Here is a 23,345-nt window from a genome sequence, read left to right on the forward strand (position 1 = left end):
GTAACAAGCCGAAGGCAGGCAGTTCACTGAAGGTGTACGTGACAGGCAGTAGCTGAGCTTTCTCTTTAATAGACCCTTGTCCAGCAGCATCACAGACACAGAGAAAACTGCATTCACAGCAGTGAGATCATATCTACATGCATCTTCCAGAATCGGAAAACTAAAATATACATGCTGGACAAAAAAATGCATGACCCACATTGCAATGCATTTACAATGTGCAATATGCGTTTACAATTGTGCTTCCAAGATACCTAATGGGACGCTTTATATCTCCTACATTTTCCTAATATTTCATTTCTTACCTCTTCAGAATTGTGTGTGTTCAGTATTAGATCGTTGTTTGCTGTGCTTTTTTACTATCTCATTGCTTGTGAATAAATGCCTCAAGGCTGATGGTGTTTAGTAAAGCGGGGACACGGAAGCCCATGGGAGAAGCTGAAACTTGTGCAACGCTAATATGCTTCCCCGCCTAACTTCCTCACAAGCAGCCCTGAAGAATTTTTGCAGAAACAATTTTTGTTGGAATAGTTGGTTAGCATGGCAAACACAGATACAACAAAACTGATCAACAAATATTACACTGATAGATAGGTAAATGTACACAATATAAAGTACACTTTAAGTTAAGGTATATGTTATTTTACTTAATGACCTATTACAGCTAGTCTGTACACAGATTTAAAAAGAGACTGTTATTTCATTCATATGGACAATGAAACTTTTGTAATATGAAAATAAAAGAATAGCTAGAAAATAAAAGTATTAATCTTGTCCAATACCTGAAGATAAGCCTGTAATGCAGCGCTGCATTGGTTTGAATAAAACGTAGTTGAGCAGAAGTTTGTGTCTAATACACTGCAGTATATGTGTTGTGTTATATACTATATGTGTGTAACATTTACAATAAATGAGTAGCATAGTGTTAGTAAATAGAGACTTATACCTCAGTGTTTGTAACTCTCTGATGTCATGTGTTCTCTGGTTGTCAAGAGGTCAGTTGTTTAATGTAGGATTAGTTTAAGGCCAATTGGTTTTTTTTAAACATGTTATAAACCTGGCTGCAGTTAAAGCCATTATTAACACTGACTGCACTCTTCCAGACTCTTGCTCTAGATTTCACTGTAAAGGCAATGGTTATTACCTGGCACAGACTGCTTGAAAAGCTAGCTATTCTTTCTCAGTGTTAGGAACAAAGTAAAGGTTTTACAACTATGAACAATGGAAGATAATGAGCTGAAAGAAGTTCAAATGGCTTACTAAACTCAACAGATTTTTTTTTTTATTATAGCCCAATAATTCCACCTGCATTCTGTTGTACAGTAAATCAAAGCAGGGAATAGCTGCACTCCAGGGCTTTTACAAACGCTTCAAGATCAATAGGCCCCTACCACCCAACCACCAGACCTGGGCTGTTAGGCCTACCATGTCACTTAGTTTTCACAAGTAGGTCCCCAGTCACTCGGTTACATTAACTTCATGGGAAGGTAACCATTCATTCGTTACTTGTACACATTCCTGTTGCCCACAGTACAGAGAAAACTTCTATCTTCTAGTTCATTCTAGTTCATCATAGAGTGTGGCTGTACAGGAAGACACTGTGGTAGCCTTCTTTCATTTCATTTGACTGCATAAGAAGGGTACTTAAAATCTGGATGCCTGCTGTGACAATATGCAGTGGTGCGTAATTACCAGGCTTGTTTATTAACAGACAAATCATAACAATTCTAATTAATATTTACATTTTGTCCCCTAAAACGAAAATAAAAATGACCTTCCTGCAGGCTTTATTTTGTTTCATTTTCTATATAATTTTTTAATCACCGTCATCGTATTAGCATTGAGCCCTGCATACATTGTCATACCAACGCACCGTCCCTATTTAATGCATTATAATCTAGTGGTCATTATTCATGTTCTGTTGAAGACCGATAAAATTCATCCCACTGCTGTCATCCCTTTGTCCTGACCAGAACAACTCGATCGGGTCGAAGATGGCATGAACCATATCAACCAAGACATGAAGGAGGCTGAGAAAAATTTAAAAGATTTAGGGAAATGCTGTGGCCTTTTCATATGTCCTTGTAACAAGTAGGTACCGGGTGCCGGCTCTGCTATGTGGTGGTGTCTGATTTGTTTTTTGTTTTATGTCACAGTGAATGTCTGAAGTACTTTGTCTCTCTTTTTTGTCCTTTCTTTCTCATCTGCTTCATTCTTTGGGGATAAAATATTTGTGTTTAATCAGAACAACTGGAACGCATCGAGGAGGGAATGGACCAGATCAATAAGGACATGAAAGAAGCAGAAAAGAATTTGACGGATCTAGGAAAATTCTGTGGTCTTTGTTCCTGTCCATGTAACAAGTAGGTGCTGCCTGCCTGCCTGCCTGCCTGCCTGCCAAAATTTAAATAAAAAAACAGTCTGAGTACCCAAGGCGTTAAAGCTAAGCATTGGACAGCTCAGCCATGCAAGGGAAATGGGCAGGATGAGCATGTGGCATGCAGAAAAATCCAAGCAAATTCAAATGCATTCATTTCATAGTGAGACCTAGCAGTTCTTTAAAATCAGGCATGCTGCAGTGATCCCCTACTATAGATCATCAATATGCATCAACTGGATATTTAAAATGGCGTTTCAACATTTTCAGCTGCTGATGCTTAAGAAAACAAACGTACGGATGCCCTGGTTGGTTGCTTTCATTCAGATGTATTAATTTACAATTTAGACCTATTCTAAATGCATTTTAAATAATATTCAAAATAAACTTGAAAATGTTGAAATACATACGAGTCACCAACGCGGTAGCATGCAATAGCATGCTCATAACAGTGAAATCCAGATCACTAGAATTTTAGGATTTAACATCACGTAATCAAAGAAACAACAAAATGATATCGAAAACGTCTTCCGGAAGACATAATAGTAGTACAGTATTTCATGTTAGATTTCAAAATGTCACATTATATGGAAAATTACAAAGTGGTATGTAATCCAATATGTTAACATAACATTCATTCGACATTATGAAGCAAAATGAGTTCATTCTCTATAGAGGGTGACGCAAAACATTTGGCCATAGCTGTATATATACCCTTCACAAACGTCATTAAAATATTTTTTTTATTATTATTACACATAGTAAAAACCATAATGTTACATGAGCATCCAATAATTTATAAAGGAGCATGATACCACATATGGAGAATTTAGCTTTGCATGCAGAGTGATGATACAATACGTTTACAAGAACACTAGGCTCATGCTAAAAGAATACTGGTAAATCTTGTGACAAATTTATTAAACCACAGACATATAAAAAAAATCCAGTGGTTTAGTATGTTTTCCAATGAATCCACCGCGATATGCTGTAGGTTCGGCAGATCAGTGTCTTAAAAGGCTCAGGAATTAAATGCTTGGTCATAAATGTACATCTGTGAGAAGCATATGATGTGTTGATTTCCAGCCAGCCCACTTGTGGAATGAGTTCAGGTGCTATTAGGCTGGGAGCCCCATTTTAATGAACATTTGAACAGTTTCAGTGAAATCATATATACGTGCAATAAAGCAATGTTTATTTTAAATGAATTACCATGTTATTGCTGATTTGTTTATTAATAAAAATAGATATTGCTCTTCTTATTGCTTGGACTTACCTTCTCTTGGTGGTTCAGCGTCATTGGGTCAGATTAGTGGTAGTCAAGGTCTGTGAAATGAGCCGAAAATGCTTTTCCCCTGTTAAAGTTAGGAGTTTGGCCCTAGATCCTATATGAGCACAAAATCATTAAATGGGTACTGGTTAGGCACAGATCAGTTTTTTTTACCACAAAGTGACCAATGTAAAGTCCTAACGAGCCCAGTTGATCGTACAGGGTACAAAAAAGCTTTTAGGCAAACCCTGACAAAAAGCTCAGTGTTGAGGATTTTAACCTCCAATGCCATCTCCCCACAGTCATTAAATACTGGGGACTAGACTTACTAAGTTTCCTCTCCAATGCAAAGATTGTACCATGTTTCATTATAAGAAAAACAAGCTGTTCTTCAAATCAGTAAACATGTGTGTACAGTAGGTATCTTTTAGAGCTTGTTTTTGCTAGTTTTAAACAATAACATGGATATTTAAAATAAAGGGATATGCACCTAAGCTGTAACACTTCAGTTTAAGGATCAATTTATAAGTGATTATACAGTATACAATCTAAGCATGTTATTAATCAGCTATTAACGATTAAAGGTTATGATTAGCAATAACAGCACTGAATAGCAATAAGGTTTGTTTTTACTATAGCATGCTGTAATCCTAAATATAAAGGGATCCTAAATATAAATTCTGAAATGAAGGAAATCATACAGTATAAACCATATTATAATCTGTCACTAGAACCATGCCTGGATTTTCCTCTCCATTTTAACACTTCATGTTTTTGTAATAAGACACTGAGCGCTGTTCTTATTAAAAGAAGAACCCTCTTTGTCTGTTTTTTTTTTTTTTTTTTTTTTTTCGCTAGTCATGTAGGCTCTTGCTGCTGGTGCAAAATGCTTTCAAAAAATACTAATGAATACAAAAAAAATAATAAAAACTTGATTTAAAATGTCATTCAATAATTAGAAATAATACAGAATTATTATATTAAACCGCTGTAGCAGTTGAGCTAAGTGAGGGTGCTTCACTCCCTGTTTCATGCTTACAGCCAGTACAAAGGTCTATTCATACCGGACGCGATGCGATTTGTCCTGTGAGCAAATTATACTTTCACTGTGACACTACCTTTCACACCAGTGGCGACAGTGATAATAGTCCTGTGATACAGCTAATAAAAATGTAGAATACGTAATAGCTTTTTACAGAATGCCTATTTCAGTAAACGTAAACTAATCATACACACCAGACCAGCTATATCCAGTTCCCTAGAAATGGAATCCCAGATTTTCTCCCTCATCGTTGCGTCTTTATAATTGTTGTGTCCTTTATTGTACAGCGCCAGGTATTTTGAAACTGCAAGAATTATCTTTTCTTCTGCCATTGTTTACTGAAGCAAGGGGAGCTGTTCCCCATTGGTCAGTTCCCTAGCTGCTGCGCGACAAAATCGCAAAAATAGAGACGAACCCAATTTTATTTGCATCGCTTCAGTGTCGCCTGTTGCATCACAGTGTGAAGGGTTAATTTCAAAACTACAAGTTTTATTTTGTTTGTCGTGGCACGGTGTGTCGTACTACACATACGCTTGTGGCATCGCGTCTGGTGTGAATAGGCCTTAAGGTTTGCAGGCCTTCTGATGCTAGATTGCTTGTTGTCTTTGCTCCTGCACTCATCCCAGCAATTATTTTACTTTTTGTCTTAGCTGACAAAGGTATGTACATCATTTCTAGATGTATGGTCACTGAGTTCAAGTACCGATATAGTATTATGACACATGCAAAATTTGTTGCCCCAATTTTAAGTGGAGCAGAAAAATTACATCGCTCCTAATAGCTTTAAGAGAATATTATCTGGCTTGACATTTATCATTGATCACACTACCTCAATTACAGAGGAAAATTCAGACTTTTTTTCTTTAATAAAACAGAGCTCAACAGTTTTCTCTAATTACAGAAGTATCTTTGACGTGATGTACACACTGTACTTTGGCAGTTCTGTTTTTTCTGTACTATCTGTTTGTCTGCCAAATATGTTTTCTGTGTTTTATGTCTCAGTCCAAATGGGTGGAGATATTGCAAAAAATGCCATTCAATTGACTTTTATTTTAATCTTTTTTAAATCTGTGTCTAATAAGAATTCAGACATTTTTTTTTTTGTACAGTATAATCATGTCTAGCATTTCCAGGGCTTTTCTTCAGAGATTATGATATATCGGTATTACACAACAACCTAGTGAAACAAATCTCATCTGCCTAATTCAGTTCCTGGCTTGCAGAACTTAAGTTAGCCATGCACATTCTCTGTGCTGTTTCTCACACATTTTCTATGCACAGACTCAAGTCTAGTGATGCTTACAAGAAGGCCTGGGGCAACAACCAGGATGGTGTAGTAGCCAGCCAGCCTGCCCGTGTTGTAGATGAGCGTGAACAGATGGCTATCAGCGGCGGCTTCATCCGCAGGTGAGTCTTTCATTTTCCGTCAAAATATGACAGGTACAGGATGTTTAGAATTAAAAAAATATATAGTGAACTATACAAACGTGGATACAAAATGAGGACCCCAAGGCAGTCTGGGAAAAATAATGTAAAAAAAAAATCTTAAGCAGCAGCCAAACTCAGAACCATGCAGGGTGACTGATAACTTGAAAAGCCTTTTTAGTATTGAAAGACAAAATGAAGAAGAGATCGAGTAATATATTCCTTTTTTTATTGTCATTCCTGAAAGTTCTTGATGGTATTTAAAAATTGTGAAGAAATGGATGCCACTTTTCTGAAGCTCTTAATTAAAGATTATCTGTATTTTAGTTTGCCAGCAGGTTTTACTTACACAGTCCTCCCTCGTTATGTCACCTCCCTTTATACTACCATCTGCCAATGCACCCAGCCAAGCAGATGTACAGAAATGAATTACAGACTTCCAGCACTATACTCCTAGCCAATTAAGATTCACCTTTGCCATGTTATCCTCCATTTTGATTGCTAGCATACAGTTTGTTATATTGCCACCCTTAGTTTGGCATCTTTCATGTACTTGGTGGAGGGAGGATTTGAAATTTCTTTCAGTGCCAAAAGAATATATTTTCTTATTAGGAATGAGCTAAAAAGGTACCGTTGAATTCATACTCTTATGAAGGAAACATTTTGGTTATCCATCAGCAGGGCACACATACCCTTCAGCCTCTTGTGAGCTCTTTCTTCGTTTCTAGGGTAACAGATGATGCTCGGGAAAATGAGATGGATGAGAACCTGGAACAGGTCGGTGGCATCATTGGAAATCTCCGCCACATGGCCTTGGATATGGGTAACGAAATAGATACGCAGAACCGCCAGATCGACAGGATCATGGAGAAGGTAATTGGTGTACAGCGGGAGGGATGCATGTATTGTTATTGGGTCCTAGATGCATTTGACTAGTAAAGTTCATTCAACATCTACAACTTAATACCTAATATCTGAGTAAAACTAAAGAAATGTGTTTTTAGTCTAAGTAGCAGACATAGGGCCTTGTATACGAAAGGGCACTACATGTAGTTGTAACGTGCACATTAAGTAGTGAGCCTGACGTGCACCATAAATCTAAATGTACTGTCCCATTTACTAACGGAACGCATTCATTTACGTTGCTAATTTACATACCATAGCATACACGCTACATGTATTGTGGGCAATAATTTAATGTGCACGATAATGTCCAAGACTGACCCATGACCACTGTGATATAAAAAGCCCCAGCAGCCCAGGCGTATCTTCTGGTCAGTAGCTTATTGTGAAAGGTGGAGGTGGCTTACACTGACCGAAAATGAGCGATCAACAGATGCAGCCCTCTGCAGGGGACAGGCAGAGGCAACGCAAACTAAAACTGCATGCTGAGGAGTTAGAAATTCTAGTGGAGGAGATTGTTTTATTTCTATAAAATACAATCTGAGAAATTATATCATTCAGTCACGTTTATCCACGCTTAATATAACCTGCTATTTACAGGTCATTTTCACTGCTGTATATGAAAACTTAATGCAAGTAATGCCTCCATAATGCCAGATAGATTTCAGCCCAGAAAAATAGGTTTAAATAGTGCGCCTATCAGTGGTTAAAGCTTGGTTTCCAAACAAACTAATTATAGCTCAATTTAAGGTGCACACTACGATTATCGCCCTTTAGTAAATACGGTGTGAACAAAACTCATCTCATTATTGCCTCATTTATTCACATTATCATGCAAATCACATATTCATTCTGATTACCATAGTATGGAACAATTTCACACGTAATGAATAAAATTGCAATAGTAAATAGGGAAATCATGAACGTGCACACTAATTGCAATTATGGTGCGGCATAATGGTCAGTGTCCTTTCGTAAATGAGGCCCACAGAGCCTGGAACAGAGCATGTGAGCGGAGCGAGGAGTGGAGCGGGACCATTTTGCTAGGAGCGTGGAGTGGAGTGGGTAAAGTGCCTGAGCGGAGCGCCAGCACGAAAAGCCTATGGCATCGCTCCCGCTCCAACGCCTGCTCCAAAAAATAATTTGCAAAGGAAAAATATTTGACACTGTACATATAAGATATGATCCATAAACGATGCAGCTTTTGCGATGCTCCGCCAATTTTGTGCAATCTATGAAATCGCCCTGTATAATTAAAGTTAACAAAATAATCAATACTATCCAATTTGCACAGTAAGAGTTTTATTACAACACACAGCGAAAGCCATTGTGTGCTTGTATATGAACCATGTTAATAGCAAATTTCACAAAGCTTATACAATTTTAAAAAATCTTTAACGACATGGTATGTGCTGAAGGGTCAGTGTATGTTAGGATCCCAAGCCGAAATACAACCCCATCGTCTTGGGGTTAAATTACTTTCTTAGATTGCTGAAATCGTGTCGTGTTCGGCTTGGGGTTATCTTGCGAATGATCCCCTCGAGGTGCAGAAGATTCACTTTACCCAAAGCGTTTTCATCACTTCATGTAAAAGTGAGATTTAATTATTATCCAGGGAAATAAATATAATAGTAATAAAAAAACAAAAATTTAAAACCCTGTTATTGCTGTAATAAATATTTTGCAGATGTTTTTTTTTTCTAAGTGTGAACATGCCATATAGTTATCAAATGTATTTTTGACAGAAATTAATGTTTTAATAATCAGTATTACTAAAAACATAATAGTACTCACTGGAACTGGATCCCTGATATTTGTATCCGGTTCGTCGGTACCAAAGCAGGAACCAGGTACCCGATTTCAAAGGAACCGGTTTGTACATCTCTACATTTTGGAAGCGATTTACACTAGCAGTGGAGTGTGAGCGGAGCTGGCTGCAGAATTAGAAGCACTGGAACGGAGCGCGAGCAGATCGGACTGGGGAAATAAAAGCCTTGGAGCGAGCGAGCTGTTTCAAAGAGGAAGAGAGCGAGGAGTGGCATTTATGAGCGCTCCACTCCGCTCACATGCTCTGGCCTGGAATCTTTTGTTTGATAAGTTCTATGCCACAAATGATGAGAAATGACCCGATAACTTCTCTACCGCACAGCGTTGAGTGAAGTTATAAAAGTTCATTTCTCATGAGTGATGTAAAATTGATAGAACAACAAATTACAGGCAGTAACCTATTTATAACATGTAATAATTACATTTTCTGAAAATATATTGTTGTTTAATGTATTGTTCGTCTGTGGTATTCCTCTGCAGTGTCCAGTGAGACCAATTTAGAGTCTTTTTCGAATTGCACTGTAAGCAGGTAACCAGGCAACAGGCACAACGTTACATTACTAAAATCAAAGCAGTGAATTAGGACCACAGAGATCCAACTACTTTTTGTAAAACTCAAAACCATTAAATAAATATTCAGGGTGTTGAAACCAAAGTTAATACCAAATGACAATTCATGCCAATGCTTATAATTGCTTGTTATTTTCTTCTAGGCTGATTCCAACAAAACCAGGATCGATGAAGCCAACCAGCGTGCAACAAAGATGCTTGGCAGTGGCTAAGCTGCACAACAAAGTGTTTTTATTCCCTGCACTGTTCACAGAACAGTGTAAACTTGCTTTTATCATGGTATTTACCTACTAGGTTTGCACACATGCACATATCAGCCCCCATTGTAAATGTTGTTAAGTGTCGTTCGTCAGCTTTTTATTGATAGTACCTGTAGTGATTTTTTTTCTGGGTATCTTTCTTTCCAAAGGTTGTATATAGTGCTGATTTGATGGCTATAGCTCACTTGAGAAGTTTTCGTTCTCTTTTTTATATACTATCTATCTATCTATCTACCTATAGCGAGAGAGAGAGAGAGAGAGAGAGAGAGAGAGAGAGAGAGAGAGAGAGAGATAGATAGATAGATCTTTTACTGGATGACAATAATGTAGGAATGCTATGCAAACTGTTTTCCTTTTCAGTATTCAGTCTCGTTCTAGTAAAACTGTGTCATTCCACACTGCTACTGCTGTGTTCCTATTTATTTTGATGTTGTAATGGTAAAAGAGCACTTATGGCTGCTGTCCTTGGTTTTCCCTCATCAGCCGTTATGAGTTCATGTTTAGACGATGTGCAGCTATGTAACTGTAATAGACATTGCACTAAAAGTTATGTGATTTGTGCATTATGCATGATGATTAGTAGATTTTAGAATCTTCTAATTAAATTAAAAAAAAAAGATCTTTACATGGCAGTAGCAAATTGACAAAAGCATGCTCAGTGTTGGGACACAGTTGAAAGTACAACACTCCCGAGTGCCACAATCTCTGTCAATATATAGTTAAAACTGTGACCATTGCTGTAAAAAAATAAATATATGCCTGTAGCACAAACAACTGTTTTTTAAATGAATGTGCAGTTGGCTGGAGATATTGAATAAATGCTGAAAGGTGTGGGACTGGTTGTGTACTGTAATATAAGTTTTGGATGATCTTTGAGATGGAAGAAGACAACACAAAAGGTGCATATTTCTGAAAGATGTAACTTTTCTAATCTCGTTAGTTGCTCTCCCCATGTGGTTTGTTTCCAGTACAATTCTTTGTTGCTTCTGTATCTAGAGCTATGCACACCAAATCTCTAAAGTACTGAGTAGTAAAAAGAAAACATATACCTTAATTGAATGAAACATAGATAAAACTGTGAGATAAATGTCCTTTCAGCATGTCATATTAAATCTCCTTCTGTCTCCTGTCGGTTTGTGAAGTGGTTGACATTTTGTAGTTAGTTGAAATGATTAAAATTGATAAACCTCAGGCTTTGTTGCTTCTTTGTTGCAGTCTTCACATGAGTGAAATGTGAAGGTCTCATAGCGTGGGAAGCACATTTTTTATTAATCTTACCCAAAAATACATTTGCTCACTTCCTGGAAGACCTAATTTTGTGAATTTTTAATTTTTTTGCAGGCAGCAAGTCATATTATAACATGACACTCCCGTATTTCCATGTAACCAAGAATCTGAACTACAAGCCTAAAAAAAACATGTACTACAAAAATATATAATTCAGATTAAGACCAATGAAAACTTTGAGCCACACAGAACAACTAACACTTTTTTCATGAGCGAACTAAAATAAAATAGCACTCCATAAATTACAATTCTCTTCAGCTAACCTAAATAAGTTGGAGCCTTGTCACATATTCAAAATCACTGCGCTGTCTCACAAAATTTAAAGTACTGGTAGCCATCTTGTTTATAGTTACAGATGTACAGTAAAGCTATAAAACTGAGTGACCAATTACCAGCAAAAAAGATCCCAAAAGTAGTAAGTAGACATGCAGATTTAGATGCATAAAATTAAACGAACTGGAAGATAGCAAACGGGTGTCCGTTTACATCGAATATACAGACTTCTCAAGGGTTGGAGGCACTGCGACTTCTTTTAGACATGGCATTTGGCTGAAGGAAATGCAAACAAGCAGTAAAGCTCAAAAGAAAATGTCAGATTACATGACTAAATGTAATTACTTGTAATTGTTTTTCAATATAATTTCATATCACTAGCAAACAGGAGTGATTCATCAATCAGTAGACAGAGGTATATATATATATATATATATATATATATATATATATATATATATATATATAGTCCTTTAAATATTGTCCTATCCAGACATAATGGATTATTGATGCAGTGGGGTTTATTTAATAAACACTGCTGCTTTTTTAACTCAATATTATCCAACAGTTTTTTCCCATGGTGTGGTGTATTAACTTTAATACATACAATGAAATACAGATGAATTAGGTTTTTACATTAACTTTGTGGCAAGTAAATGTTTAGCGAAAGTACAGCTTCATTTTATAGCTGTGTGACAACACATTGTCCATTGAAAAGAGATCATTACTGACAGCCATGATAGTTAATTGAATTGAAGTAAAAACTGCAGTAAATTTTGGATGATGACCGTCTCTTTTTCTGGTTATAGCTGCCTGGAGTAATACAATTTTAATTGAATTTCCCCTTTGATATCCTGCTCGGGGGGGGAAAAAAAAAACAAAACAAGGATTGTCTTTTTTATAGCGATTTTGAGTTTAAATCTGAAAACAATGACATTTAAAAATGGTATTGTAAGTGTTCTTAGTCATTTGGGTTGTCCAGTTGATTAAGGTATATCTGTTAGACAGCCACGTATTCCAAATGCCAAGCAGCAGATAGACTTTAGTTTGGCTGTCCACCAACTACAAATTACGTGGCTGAGGTGTAACTGAACATTTTACATAATCTCCAAACAAATTGATAAATGGGTTGTCTTATCTTCTGTGACAAAGCCCTCAAAGGGGAATCAAAACAAACAATTCTAGCAGACTTTCCTACACAGATAAGCCCACACAGCATTGTTATATGAACATGAGCATACACTGTATCCTTGATAAAGTTATCCAAAAAACATGCACAGTGTGCTTACTGAGGCTGCAGCTTAAATCACTTATTCACTTTTGTTTAGACTGCCTGGAACAGACAGTCACAAGCTCAAGTGGCAGCTTGGAGAATTCCGTGTCAGGAGTGAGTGGTTTCTGCCTTCTCTGGCAGGGGAATCTGAAAAATCACTACAGATTGTTCATTACCAGCAGCACATCTGACTGCTTATTGGGGGCAGACATTATTTGACCAGCCAGAATGTCTGTCAATCAATATATAGTTGCTATGCAGTGAAACTAAATGAAAAGGGCATTCTTCAACATGAATCATTTAAAAATAACATGACACAATGATAATTATTAACACAATTAACATCATGTAATATTTGTTCAGACTAAAAGAGAGTGGTTGGAGTTCTCACACAGCAAAAACAGGTCCAGCACTGACCAGTACTTCCCTCGTGGCTCTGTGAGTGCACCTCAGTTCTCAGATTACTTTTATCCCACTGCCAAAATACTGTAATCATGTTTTGCAGTATGTAGTAAAAGACTTAGCATCCCTTTGAATTGCTTATTTAAAAGGACACCAATCTGTTACAAACATGTTTCATAAATAGAAAGCAGGTCCACAGTGGCTTTCAACATGAATTGCTGGAGCACATTAGATTGGCTGCCAAAGTCAGCCTATTGATCCCTTCTCAGAAGTCCAGGATTGAGTGGGATTACATCGTCTGCGTCACTCAAGCACACATACAGACACATTTCCTGAATTATTCAGGAGCATGTGAGATTCCTTGCTGCAGTGCACCTATTCTACACGTCCTGGGCTCAATAATATATCATGAAAAAGCTAAAAGCTTCAACGGTTTTTATATAACATTTCTCTTCAAATGCAGCTGCTGCAGTTGGAGATTTCTACGTAGCATATGTTAGCTCTTGTATAAACAGGATGTTTAAAAGTGTCATGCACTGAACGAGTTTCTGAGTGAATTTGTAGGTGTATAGGTACTTGTCTCTAGACCTAACATGGCAACCATATAATGCTTTTACAACATTTAAAATGATTAAAATTCAGTTTCCCAGCAGGACCTGTAGTGAATCTCACACAAAAAATACACTTATCAAAGAATACCCCTATGACTTGGGAACATAATGTGGGGAATAATATATGAATCAGTGGTTGGCAATTCTGGCCTGTGATTGGTTAAAACCTCATCATAAGAGCAAAAATAGATTGAACTATTGCCCTAATATCCTTACACCACCGGACAATAGTTTCCATCTGTCATGTGATTGGTTCACATCACTGTCAGTCCAGCCCCTTTCCAAAGGAACGCCTTTCATCTCCATTCCTCACAACAAAAGAAAATGGTGAAATGTGAAAGAAACAGTTCAATAGAGATTTTGTGACTAAACAGACAATGAATTACAAAACAACAAAAGAAATATGGTCCAAACACTGTTTTCTGACTTTGTGCAATTCAAACAAATTAAACTCAACCAAAACAAATTTGACGGGCGGGATATAAACTGGATTATGCAGCAGTCAGCAAACCAGACAGAGACAGAGAAAAACTCTGCTAACGTATGAACTTAAAACAAACTATATAAAGTCATATTTACTATCCAACCTTGCCTCACTTATTTTCTTGACTGATTCATATATTAAATATGTACTGCAGACTCAGCTCATAGTGGAAAATTAAATGTCTTCCCTCGGGTCAATAATTTTCCACTATAGCCCTCCTCTCCAGTCCATATTTACTATATAAATATATATTATTTATTTCTTAGCAGACGCCCTTATCCAGGGCAACTTACAATTGTTACAGAGTATCACAGTACAAAGTATTGCATTACAAAATATCACATTACAAGTTATCACATTATAAAATATAACATTACAGAATATCATAATACAGGTAAGAGCAGTTATGAAATTACAATAAGATCAAATTCAAGTAAGAGCTAAATAAAGAATACAGTAAATTATAAGAACGAATTCAGCAAAGACAATATACAGTATATATACATACACATTTTAAAGAATACACAAAAGGTTTAAAATAGGGTTTCATTTATTTTGTATGAACATGTGAACAGGCTGGCTGGTGGTTATGCAGGCAAGGAAATGCAGGACACCACACACAGGACTGGTGAGTGAGTATGCTGTTGTGCAGGTTTATTATAAATACAAAGATTTAAACAAAATGAAACACTTTCACAAAACAGCTCATCTTAGCTCAATATAGGTTTACACAAAAATAACTCACAAACACAAAACACAAAACACTGACACTCAATAAGTACTGTGCTGGTGCTTCCAGCACCAGTAGCAATTGTTATTAGTTGAATTTCTCCTCCTCTCTCCTGTTCTCCACTCTGAACACTGTAACCTCGAGTGAGTGATTCGTGTATCTATATATACAGCTGTGTCGGGATTCAATTACTAATTAATCATTCACTTGAATCCCAGCACATGAACTAATTCTGTGCAACCCCGTGCTCACATACTAATACACATTTTATCTACACGTGAAGTGATTGTGCAATTCCCGTGCCTACACACATATATTGCACTACATTTCAAGAATTGGAATTTACAGTGAGAAGAGCTCGTCTCAAAGCTGTGCTTGGAAAATGTTTAGATTTTTATTCCCTAGTTATTGCTTTTAATAAGTCACAGGCAGTTTGACTTTAACAATACTTTTTCAATGTTGAAGTTTTTTTTTAAAGTGTACAGCTTTTGACAACCTTCAGTGCAGTGGTAGAAATGTCAGAATAATGATAGTCCTTGGCAGCAGTGTTGTTTGATGTGGGCACTGCTGAATATTCATGTTTCATCCTTTGGAGTCACTTTCTGGAATCAGTGATAGATGGTGTTTGAGTACTCATAGGTAAACACGACTCAAACGGGGAATTCTATTGTGCAGTGTTTGAGATGTTTCATATCTCTAGAACCAGATTGTTCTCCTCATTTTTCCATTCAGTTTATCTTTACTTTGCGTCTACAATATAAGTTTATCTTTCAATTTAATATTGAAACGTGCACATTGGAGTACAAAATCCAAGGGAAAAGGGTGTGTTCTTGGTGCTCGGTGGTATAAACAACCACAGGCCAGTAGTTATACAGTAGGAGCAGAGGCTCTTATAAAGGCGTCCCTTGGTAAAAGCATAGCAAAGTGTAATATAGCATAGTGAAAGCATGGTAAAGAATAGCAAGGAATATTAAAGCATATTAATAAACATGGCAAACCAGGGTACATTATGGTAAATGCATAGTATAATAATGGGAAAAGCGTGGTATAATTGCAAAACTCCTGTGGTAAACTTTTATAAGGGCTGGGCAGCTTAGAGGACAGTGCTGACATGCAGATAGACACTGCCTGGCCACTGTATTAGGACCTGTACCTTATATCACATTGGGTCACCTTGCCCTGATCACAGCCTTAACACAATGTGGCACTAGGGGCTGACACTAGGTGCTACAGCCTTGAGGGATGGATCATGATGGCAAATGCATTGTTCAAGTTCATCCAAAACATGCTTGAATGGTTTGAGATCCATGTGTTGCGGTGACCACGGAAGTTGCCTGGAATCTCTGTCCTACTTATGTTCTTATGTTCTTACTACTCAAGCCATTTGTGCACAATTCTGACAATGGATGCATTTTTGTCTTGAAAGTAGCCCTTGCCATCAGCAGCATTGTTGGGTGTGCTTGATCCACAACTATGCTTAATTAGACAACGGCATTCTTTGACCTTCTAGACTAGTAATCAAGGGACCAAGGACATGCAAGTAGACAGGTCCTAATAATGTGGCCAGGTAATGTAGATAAAATGACACCTTTGTTGCAGGTACTTGTTTGAACAGATACAATTTGAATGTTATATTCAGATAGGGGCCTGAGATGATGGCTGATGAAATGATTTCATAATTAAGATGTTCTCTTTCACAATGTTTCTCAGTTAGGATTAGCCAGGCACACTGTGTCTGCATGTGTGTGTGTATTGAGTTTATTGTAGTTTATTGTAGTTTATTGAGTGCCTGTACACCCTCTTCAATGTTCAAAAGCACAGGGCTTAAGATGGCATCCAAACTGTCCAATCAATATACCAATGAAGCAGGGTTACTGTGAACGTATTACATTGCAGATAATTCTTCCACATACTGGTAATCTGTGCCTTGATTTTCACATTCTCATCTTTAATACATCCCTGCTGAGTTTCTGGCTGATCCGCTCCTGACCTGATTTTGAATATCATTGGTCTGCTCCTGAGAGACTTGTTAGTGGCTGTCTGTGATGTATGCTCAGTGTTTTCAGTCTGAGGGGGTTATTTTTAATGCTGTCACACAGCCAGCCACAGACATGACCTCATGACAGTTCCCTTCAATGTCCTTACAGCTCCCAAACTGAGATGTGATAGACCGCAATCTTGCCATCTTGACCTCTATCTTGACATTGTTGTCTGTCCAGGACCCAGCAGCACCCAGTGTACTGTAAACAGATGATTCCTGGAATAGACATGGGGGCACAGTGCCAGATGTACGGTATTTGAAATAGAAAACTGCAACGCTAAAATAAGCAGCATTCTGGGGTTTCTACAGAAATAATATTATCTATTTCATTCTCACTGCCTTAGTGGTGGAACTGGGTACGAGTTGTAGAAATGAGGTACTTTTCCATTTGAATTTTGGCTCAGGAAGCACCTGCATAGTTTAATTCCATGTAGAAAAATCCTGCCAAGACACTTGACTGCTAGGAGGTGAAAACTGAATTTTCAATCTCGCAAACTGATAAACGATCCAATGCCCAGCGTGCCAAGTCAATTTAACTCATGTCCACTATGACGGGTAATTAAAAGAGGAGTCTTTGAGCCCTATTTTAAATCTAGCTCCTCCCGACAGCAATTGCTCAGCTGGCACTGCCTGGTGCTCCCTTCAGTGGGCTGCTGCTGTGAGGATTGTCTGCTGATGACACATCCAGCACCGTGGAGTCAGCGGCTGTGTTCTGAAAATCCGGCCTCACGCTGCGCATTTGGGGCAGCGTTTAATACACATACACATGCATCTCGACAGCGACTCCAGCTTTAGAAGAGAGCTTGGGGGATTAACTCATATTTAATATAATCCGACAGACCACATTATACAAAATAAAAATAAATGGTTATATAAGGATCAAACAGCAAGCAATGACACACACACACACACACACACACACACACACACACACACACACACACACACATGCATGCAGTACAATATAGTGCACATTTGTGAAAGCAGGAATTCAGTGAGCTTTGCCTGCTTTACTTGCCAGTTATGTTTCTAATGCCTGCGAAATAGAAATGCTAATGATGTCAAGGTCAAGAATAGTGTGGACAGGAGATGCACAAAGATCCTGCACTGCTGTTTCTTCAGTGCAGCTTGGATAGCAGCGTCCTTGGCTTGCTACAATATCTGCCATCAGGCTGTGGCATTTGGGCTTCCAGCAGGGTGTACAAAAACCTTGTTTTAGTTGCTAGATTACCTATTTCTGTCCAGGAGGGGGGTAGGCCATTATTGTGTTTATTGATGTTTTTATATCATTACTGAATACAAATGTGACACACTAAAATAAGGTGCTCTTCTTCAATAAACAGCTGTTACCAACCAGATACATTCTGTCTCCGAATGCTGGGAGCTATCGCCCTCCATATGAAAACAAATACATCACAAGATAGCCATGGAATACTGTTGTTTCAAATCCAGAATGTGTCCTCAATAACACAAAACAATACTCAAGATACATGTACAGTCTTTACGAAGTACAGTATAGGATGGTCACTGAAAATCCAGTCAACTTAAAAAACTGTATGTTAGCAAACTCTGTATTTTTCAGGACAAGAGTGGCAGTCAGTTTTGTACAACGAACAACATGGAGATTAAAGCATGTTGCTGGCTGAAAGTATATCTGCCGATATGGGAAGCAGATGATGATAGGAAGGAAGCCAGGTGAAACGACCCAGGAAGTGTAACGCTAAAAGCAGGTCTTGCAAACAGAGATTTATATATTAATATTAAAATAAAAATACAGGTTTGTTAAAACAACTGTTCCTTTCAAAGACATAATGAATGGATGTTCTTTACAGGGAAAATGTATGGAACTGTTTTGTTTAATATAGTATTACATTAAGTGTTTTTCTGCATTTTAAATTATAGCATGTAGTTTTTACAATAAACTCAACTCCCTGTATGTGGCAAACTTGCACAGGACATTATGATTTATGGGTTAGAGCAGCATTTCTAAAACTGGGGGTCCCGACCCAAAAGGGGGTCGCAAGGCTATTGTAGGGGGGTCGCGTGACCACAAAAAAACACTGAGGATAACTTTAAGGTTTGGAATTCTGATTTTCGCCAGTAAACACCAGAAAAACAATCGAAATAGTTACTCATTTCACAGTGACTTCACCCCCCATTAAAAAAAAAAAAATGTGCAGTTGCTCAATGCCCCACCTTCCTGGCTCGTACCTATCATTGATTCGTTCTGAATACTTTAAACCCGCCCCAACTAATGAGTGACAGCAAATTCTACATTTCTATTGGAGACTCCGCTTCCGAGATTTAAAACGAGATTAAAATTACTGTGGCTGGCTTGTTCGTGGGATTTAAAGCTATATTACAGTTAGAGCGTGAGAATTTGAAACAGAATTGCAAATTGTAGCAAAATGTCGAAAAATGCCTAGACACACAAAAAACCCAGAAGAATGTGACCTTGACCATAAGAATTTTGTTGTGGAAGACAACAAAGGAAAGAATGTACTACTAAGTGCAAGTACTGTGGAGTTAATATTATTGTGGCAAAAAAAAAAACGTCCAAGCACTTTGGAGAGTAACCAAAAACAATAATTTCATACAATGTATACAAAGCAAAAAGCCCCGAAAGGATGCGCTGTTTACAGCAGGCCACGTGTAGTTTGAGATCCCCTGGGTTACAGGGCAGAGAGCAGTTGTGTGACTTGTTGGTAGGAAATGTCACCTGGACGAAAGGGGTTCTAGACTATTTGGCAGGTAATCCTTTTCTAAAATGTTCTCCTTGTAGCGTTTCTGGGTATTACACTGCAACAGCTGAGGCACAGATGGACAACCTGAGAATGTCTTTGCTCTACATTTGCTTTGAGATATCACTTTGCACAGTGTGGACTGAAGCCTGTGCAACACTAATATGCCTCCCCACTTCTACACAATAAGCTCCGGCGAGTCTTTTCAGAAGCAGTATTTGCTAGTTAGTAAGTATGGCAAGTATAAGATCTGAATAATGCCAAACACACAGTGCCAAACAGTGCTGCTCACTTGTGCATGTCTGTGAAGGATATTGAACGATCGTTTCTTTAATGCAAATTGATGTAGCAAAGTATGGTAAAGCAAAATAACAAAATTGAACAGAACACACAGTGTGACACAGGACGGGCAGCAACAATAAAACATGATACTGCACTGCCCCCTAGTGTATAACATAGTCAGAGCAGCCATGCTTTTTAGGAATGTAACTGAAGAGGGGAACCAGAGAATTGGAAGTATAGCAATAGTAAGTAAAATCAGTAGTGAGTATCACTTGTTCAGCCCATCACCAATATCTGACTGAGTTAAATCATATAAAAGAATGTTGGTGCGCTCCTTATTTGAGCTGGCTTTGATCTTTAGTTATTGCATGTTGTGTTAAGTATACTGGCATGCACAGTTCATAGGTATGCATTGTTGCTGTAGAGGACCTCGTTTGGATCAACCTTACTTGTTTCCAGAGACAGACTGTGGGATAGGAATGTTTTTCTACGAATGGCTAATGCCTACCATTGTCCCTGTGCATAAAATTCAATGTATTGTTTGGTAAAGAACGTGAGTAAAACGTTTGTATTATTATTAATAATAATAATAATAATAATAATAATAATAATAATAATAATAATAATAATAATAATAATAAAACAAACAAAAATAGAGGCAGCTGCTTCTGGTCTCCAGAGGAGTCCTGTAGTACGAAGCGTGTACACTAAAATTGAAAATGTGCATGGTTGTATGTTATTTAGTACAGTACTGGGAACAGCTTTGAATAGTTGAGAGTAGTACTGGGCTTTTTCCACAAGATGTCACTCCTGCTCTTCCAAAAATATTTTTTTAACTGCAAACTTGTTTATCTGAAAAATGTTGGCCAAATGTGTGACTTTGAGCATTACAAACACGAAAGAAAATGGACACTACTCATATACCCACACACATTTACAGTGTTTGTTTTCTTGTACTGGTTGATGAATTACAGCATTGTTTTACTCACCTGGGCTAACATATGTCGAGGTCATTTGTCTTCTTGTAAAGGGCTCCTATCTGTATCTATTAATGTTTTACTACATTTTGTAGTTTTTCAAGTGTAAAAAAAAGAAAACAACAGTTGAATAGGTAACTATAACTCAGAGGAACACAGCTATCTCCATCTGGTTTGTTGTAGCCTATAAAACACCACAGAGTAGTGAATACGTTCACGGGTCTTACACTCAAAATAACATATTTAAAGCTAATTTTGTATTTCTGATTTCTATTTATAATGTTTTATTTTTACATACTTCATATTATACCTCGTTTCTATGCACAGCCGACTCAAGTGAGCTCGAATTGTACTTCGTTTCCGTGAAACTCCGGCCTCACAAGACATCTGACTCCGGCTGCGAGCCGAGCCGGGCCGAGCCGAGCCGAGCCAGGGGCGGGGTTAAGGATTTCCGTCATTACGTTGCATCAGTCACTACACGCCAGAAAGAAAAACAACAAACATGGCGTGCAGCGAGTGTGATGAGAGAAAGCTACAGCCTTGGGACGCTGAGGAAGTGCAGGCTCTAGTTTCTTTGTGGGCAGATAGAAGTGTTCAGGAAGATATGGAGTCGTGCGTCAGAAATGAGAAAGTTTCTGCCCGATTTTCTGACGATATGCAGCAAAGTAACATAAATCGTGGGTACGGCACACTTAACTCATACACTCAAGAACACAAAATGCTACCACATTTGTCACCATTGACCTTTATTGTATTAATATAAAGAAGAAAAAAAGCGAAATAAAAACAATTCTAAACTTATTTACACAAATATGGTTAAACAAAATACTGTACAGCTGTACCATACATACAACTACGGTTTCTTTTTTTAAGCACCCAAACAAAAAAAAACTAGAAACAACTATCCTTAAACGGGATATCGTTCTCAAATCATATTTTCAAAAACCTGCGGGCTTGCCTGTAAGCTGCCGTTGTCCTCCGACGCTGTAGCTCTTGGGTGGCTGCATGGTGAGTCTGCAGTGTGAAAAAAAGCGGTCGGCTGACGGCACCCGCTTCGGAGGACAGCGTGTGTTTGTCTTCGCTGCTCCCGAGTCAGCGCAGGGGTGGTAGCGGTGAGCTGAGCTTAATAAAAATAATTGGGCATTCTAAGTTTGGAGAAAATAATAAAAATAATTGGCAACGACTAAATTAAAAATCAAAAAAGGTATTTTTTCCCCTTCAACAGAACTAACTGAACTTTACTAAGTCGATATAATCAGTAAAATTTGTGGATTATAAAGACATTCCTAAATATATTTACAAAATATATCGATACAAGATACAGCTGTACCGTGTTGGTCTATTAATTGTAATGCAAATAAACAAGCATGACATTATATATATATATATATATATATATATATATATATATATATATATATATATATATATATATATATATATATATATATATATGGTCTTAAAGTAAAGTTTTAAAAAGTTAAATTAAATTATATTTTTTAAATAGACACTGTTTTTGCACAGTGGGTGAGAGACACTGTGGCTTGTAGGCCTCTCCAGGTCTCCATCTACCATTAGACGACCAGGTGTTGGGCAAAGCTGAAAATTGGACTCATCTGGGGGTGCTTCAGCAAGGTTGGAATCGGGCAGATTTGTCTTTGTGAAGGACGCATGAATCAAGCCAAGTACAAGGTTGTCCTGGAAGAAAACTTGCTTCCTTCTGCTCTGACAATGTTCCCCAACTCTGAGGATTGGTTTTTCCAGTAGGACAATGCTCCATGCTACACAGCCAGGTCAATCAAGGTGTGGATGGAGGACCACCAGATCAAGACTCTGTCATGGCCAGCCTAATCTCCAGACCTGAACCCCATTGAAAACCTCTGGAATGTGATCAAGAGGAAGATGGATGGTCACAAGCCATCAAACAAAGCCGAGCTGCTTGAATTTTTGCGCCAGGAGTGGCATAAAGACACCCAACATCAATGTGAAAGACTGGTGGAGAGCATGCCAAGACGCATGAAAGCTGTGCTTGAAAATCAGGGTTATTCCACCAAATATTGATTTCTGAACTCTTCCTAAGTTAAAACATTAGTATTGTGTTGTTTAAAAATGAATCTGAACTTATTTGCTTTGCATTATTCAAGGTCTGACAACACTGCATCTTTTTTTGTTATTTTGACCAGTTGTCATTTTCTGCAAATAAATGCTCTAAAGGACAATATTTTTATTTGGAATTTGGGAGAAATGTTGTCAGTAGTTTATAGAATAAAACAAAAATGTTCATTTTACCCAAACACATACCTATAAATAGTTAAACCAGAGAAACTGATAATTTTGCAGTGTTCTCTTAATTTTTTCCAGAGCTGTATATATATATATATATATATATATATATATATATATATATATATATATGAATTTTGCAGAAAGAAAGAATTTTGCAGCTTTCTGGAAAACTTTAATTAAACTACTATGAATGATAGACCTTTCCTTAAATGTTCCGATACAAAATATAACTGTTTTCACCATTCAAGTACGGCCCGCCCCGTGTCTTTCATCCTCTGCAGGCA

At 37.6% G+C, this 23,345-nt stretch overlaps 1 protein-coding gene across 2 annotated transcripts in view; it reads left to right on the forward strand.

Annotated features, from left to right (window-relative positions):
* LOC117411184 (synaptosomal-associated protein 25) overlaps window positions 1–10,865 on the forward strand; it is a 50,807-nt gene extending 39,942 nt beyond the window's left edge. The window contains exons 5-8 of one of the 2 annotated variants that reach the window (XM_034018453.3): window positions 1,974–2,091; window positions 5,971–6,096; window positions 6,843–6,987; window positions 9,558–10,865. In XM_034018453.3, coding sequence (XP_033874344.1) covers window positions 1,974–2,091; window positions 5,971–6,096; window positions 6,843–6,987; window positions 9,558–9,626 — 458 coding nt within the window. In that variant the 3' untranslated portion in view covers window positions 9,627–10,865. Of the gene's footprint in view, window positions 1–1,973; window positions 2,092–2,245; window positions 2,364–5,970; window positions 6,097–6,842; window positions 6,988–9,557 lie in introns of both variants that reach the window. The other variant, XM_034018452.3, reaches the window with a different exon arrangement.
* Window positions 10,866–23,345: the final 12,480 nt, after the last annotated feature.

Source organism: Acipenser ruthenus, chromosome 6, assembly GCF_902713425.1.
Source record: "Acipenser ruthenus chromosome 6, fAciRut3.2 maternal haplotype, whole genome shotgun sequence".
Classification (NCBI taxonomy): Eukaryota; Metazoa; Chordata; class Actinopteri; order Acipenseriformes; family Acipenseridae; genus Acipenser; species Acipenser ruthenus.